At 48.7% G+C, this 1,340-nt stretch overlaps 1 protein-coding gene across 2 annotated transcripts in view; it reads right to left on the bottom strand.

Moving 5' to 3' along the window:
- The window catches only part of LOC106144384 (short transient receptor potential channel 2-like), an 18,640-nt gene that overhangs the window by 9,765 nt on the left and 7,535 nt on the right, over positions 1-1,340 (bottom strand). For both annotated transcript variants that reach the window (XM_026790076.1, XM_026790075.1), the window contains exon 3: positions 776-917. In XM_026790076.1, coding sequence (XP_026645877.1) covers positions 776-781 — 6 coding nt within the window. In that variant the 5' untranslated portion in view covers positions 782-917. The remainder of the gene's footprint in view (positions 1-775; positions 918-1,340) is intronic.

Raw genomic sequence — 1,340 nt, 5'->3', positions numbered from 1 at the left:
AGTGCTGGGATTAAAGGCGTGCGCCACCACCGCCCGGCTCTCCTGCCTCTTGAGTGCTGAGATTAAGGGTGTGCGCCACCACCGATAGGCTGCAGGCATTTTTAAAGTTGGGGTTCCCTTCTCTCAGATGTCTCCAGCTAGGGTCATATGCAGACATCAGTGATCTCTTTATCTCCCACGCTGGCATTACAGGGAGTGAGCTACCATAACTGGCTTTTGTCTGTGTGAGTAGACGCCAGAAGGCAGATTCAAGCAGGAGCCCTCACCTTCTACCTTGTTTGAGGCAGGTTGCCTGTTGCTCCCTGCTGTGTTAGACACACTCGTTTACCCGTGAACTTTTCTGCTTCCCACCTCACCACAGGAGCACTGGAGCACAAATGTGGATTATCCCACCTGGTTCTCATGTGGATTCTGAGAATTCAAACTCAGATCCTTACACTCGAATGGCAGCTGCCTTCCCACTGGGACCTCTCCCTAGTCTATGCCTGGCTTTAAATGTGGGTTCCGGGGATCAAACTCAAGTCCTCATGTACTAGGCAAGGTCTTTACCAACTGAGCTAGAACCTCTGCTCTAGGTTGTATTCTGTATGGATGAAGACTCGAGAGTTCTCCAACACCAAACCTTCTCCAAGGGCAAACACCACATTTCCCCTTCACACCTAGGCAGGGCTTACTCCAGAAGGCTTCTCAGTCCAAATGAACTGAGCCAGTTGAGGGGAATGGTTAGTCACGTCATGCCTGTGCTTTCCCTCAAAAACCCTGAAAACTGACTCACCGACATCGATGTAACTTATGGGTACCACCCTCTCCAGCTGAAGCTCTGCCTTCAGTTGTCCACTCTTGTCCTGAGGACAGCTGAGCCAAGGTCCCTTGTGACTGTCTGGGTTCAGCAAGTTCTCCACAGGATACTTGGGATCCTACATGAAAGAGGATGAGAAGAATTCGGAGTGTTTCTGAGCTCCCAAGGGAAGAAAGGCCACCTTGGAACACGGACATCTACAGTCCCTTCTGCTGAGGCTCCTCAACATGAGAGAAAGGCACCACGGGCATCATGCGAGTCAGCCTGACTCTCACGCAGTAGACACCACTTCTACCTAACTTAGCATTAGGAGTACCTCCTAAGGATTCTTGTCTTGTTGCTATTTCTTCTGCTTAGTTAATAGATAAATAAAGTTTGTGGGTTTCAAAACTCACTTAAAAAACTAAACAAAGCAGAATTCCAAATTTCTAAAACTGGAGCTTTTATACACTACATAACATTAAATAGGGGGCTGGAGAGATGGCTCAGAGGTTAAGAGCATTGCCTGCTCTTCCAAAGGTCCTGAGTTCAATTCCCAGCA

This window comes from Microtus ochrogaster, unplaced genomic scaffold, assembly GCF_000317375.1.
Source record: "Microtus ochrogaster isolate Prairie Vole_2 unplaced genomic scaffold, MicOch1.0 UNK41, whole genome shotgun sequence".
In the NCBI taxonomy this organism is placed as follows: Eukaryota; Metazoa; Chordata; class Mammalia; order Rodentia; family Cricetidae; genus Microtus; species Microtus ochrogaster.
This window is presented reverse-complemented; position numbering and strand designations above follow the sequence as displayed.